The sequence below is a fragment of the Microtus ochrogaster genome, unplaced genomic scaffold, assembly GCF_000317375.1.
Source record: "Microtus ochrogaster isolate Prairie Vole_2 unplaced genomic scaffold, MicOch1.0 UNK87, whole genome shotgun sequence".
Taxonomy (NCBI): domain Eukaryota; kingdom Metazoa; phylum Chordata; class Mammalia; order Rodentia; family Cricetidae; genus Microtus; species Microtus ochrogaster.
Genome location: NW_004949185.1, coordinates 1,056,799 through 1,058,880, shown reverse-complemented (window position 1 = coordinate 1,058,880; position 2,082 = coordinate 1,056,799). Strand labels below are relative to the sequence as shown.

At 53.2% G+C, this 2,082-nt stretch overlaps 3 protein-coding genes across 3 annotated transcripts in view; 2 read left to right on the top strand and 1 right to left on the bottom strand.

Moving 5' to 3' along the window:
• Ncr3 (natural cytotoxicity triggering receptor 3) overlaps positions 1-1,216 on the top strand; it is a 3,183-nt gene extending 1,967 nt beyond the window's left edge. Inside the window, exons 2-4 of the mRNA XM_005370863.2 lie at positions 455-802; positions 891-1,016; positions 1,141-1,216. Coding sequence (XP_005370920.1) covers positions 455-802; positions 891-1,016; positions 1,141-1,193 — 527 coding nt within the window. The 3' untranslated portion in view covers positions 1,194-1,216. The remainder of the gene's footprint in view (positions 1-454; positions 803-890; positions 1,017-1,140) is intronic.
• Positions 1-2,082, top strand: part of LOC101994656 (RT1 class I histocompatibility antigen, AA alpha chain-like) — a 629,094-nt gene that overhangs the window by 544,828 nt on the left and 82,184 nt on the right. The window lies entirely within an intron of this gene.
• Positions 1,693-2,082, bottom strand: part of Lst1 (leukocyte specific transcript 1) — a 2,290-nt gene continuing 1,900 nt past the window's right edge. The window contains exon 4 of the mRNA XM_013355016.2: positions 1,693-1,852. Coding sequence (XP_013210470.1) covers positions 1,703-1,852 — 150 coding nt within the window. The 3' untranslated portion in view covers positions 1,693-1,702. The remainder of the gene's footprint in view (positions 1,853-2,082) is intronic.

Here is a 2,082-nt window from a genome sequence, read left to right as displayed (position 1 = left end):
AAAACAAAACAAAAAATAACAACAAAAAAGCCAACAAAACTAAGTTTATGTGCATTGGTGTTTTGCCTGCATCTATGTTTGTGTATCAAGTGTACAGAAAACAAAAATCAAAACAAAACCCCCAGCAAACATAAAGCAAAACCAACTCCCATTTCAATAACAATATCAGAGAGATCCCACAATGGCGTTTCTTAACTAGGCAGCTACATCCATCCATGAGCTTCAAGTATATGGTGAGGATCAAGTTGAGCAGAATGGTTTCTAGAGACGGTGGGCTGGATATGGGTGGAGTTAGTGTGTGAAAGGCTTTGAAAACTAAGAAATTAAATTAGTGAAGAAAGAGGAAAGGGTTTGCTGAGACACACACCCCACGAGGAAAGCTGGGGTGTCCTCCAAATGCCTTTCTCTTTGGAGTCACTGGGTAGTGTTCTCTGGATATTTGCTTTCTTCCCAGGATCCTGTGCTCTCTGGGTGTCTCAGCCCCCAGAGATTCGTGTCCAGGAGGGCACCACCGCTCTCCTGCCCTGCTCTTTCAATGCCAGCCGAGGGACAGTGGCCATTGGCTCCGTCACATGGTACCGAGACAAAGTGGCCCCAGGCACGCAGGTGAGCAACATGACCCCAGAGCTCAGGGGCCGTGTGGTCTCTTTTGCTGCTGTTCCTCGATTCATCAGGGACCACAGGGCAGAGCTGATCATACAGGACGTTCAAAGCCGTGACTCCGGGATCTATGTGTGCCGGGTGGAGGTGCTAGGCCTGGGCATCGGAACAGGAAACGGGACCCGGCTGTTGGTGGGGAAAGGTGAGGTGGTGGGAGACCCCAAGATGCAATGTTCCTGGGAGTTAAGGGCTGTCCCCAGCCCTGAGTTCCCGAGCTCCTTCTGCCGCAGGGACTCCTCAGCAAGCTTCCAGCTCCGAGCAAGCAGTCCACACAAGTCTCCTCCTTCGGGCTGGATTCTACGCCTTCAGTTTTCTCTCTGTGGCCATGGGTAGTACCCTCTATTATCAGGGCAAATGTGAGTTGCTGAGCGGAGTGGGGGCAATGGTGGCAGAAATGAGGGGAACAGACTGCGAGGAGAGAGCTCCTGGTGCTAGCTCTGAGCAGCAACTCCCCACCCCGCCCCTTGCTGTTTCTCCCAGGCCCCTGTCACGTGGGAACACACGGCGCCCCTCCCACAACCCATGAGGAGTGAGTGTATCTCAGTGACCCAGCACTGTCAAGACCAGCAATAAATCTGCTCCTCCCTCCTCCTTAGGACTCTCATGTATTTTCTTCCTTCTCCAGACACCCCCATGCTTCTCTCCACCCCCACCCCAGCTGTCCCTTCTTCCAGGATTGACTCTGAAAGGTCCGGGGACAGACTTCCTGCCTTTAATGCTTAGAGCCGTTCCCAGCCACACCTGCCTGTCCTGGGCGCTGAGGCTGTGGCCGTAGCAGCTGAGATTGAAGATTATCAGAGCCGATTTGACCCCTTGTCAATTGTACCTTGGGGACCACTAAGGTTTCCTGGCTTTTGGAGGAGCTGGGGTTCCTAACCGCCTTGCCTCACTCAGTGACAACTGACCCCACCAGGGGGAAGGGTTAGCCATGGTCTGGAGACTTAGGGAGAAGCCTGACACAGAAGTGGGGAAGCAGTTTTTACTAGGTGCCCCAGGGCATCTTTGACCACCCGCCCAGGTCGAGGGGGGCATTTGGGGGTGCTCAGGTGGGCTTGTTCTTGGCGATGCAGGCATAGTCAGTGCTGAGGTCGTCCTTCATGCCTTCGCCGTCCTCTCTGTCGGTGACATCATTGCCGGACACTGGCAGCTTCTGCAGAGACGCATAGTGGAGCTCCTGCTCGAGGGTCTGCGCCTGGTGGAGTAGCGGAGGGATGAGGGCTCAGGGTGCCACGCTCAGTCCTCCCACCTTTCTCTCTGATGCCTCAGTCACTTTTTCCTTCTTTTCTGAAACTTCCCTTGTCCACCCAAGTGTTCATTCTTTACTCTCACCGATGTTTCTCCTTGGCTCTCAGCCAGTCTATCTTGGGCTTTTGCTCTCTTGCTTTTCCTCCATCTATCTATCTATCTATCTATCTATCTATC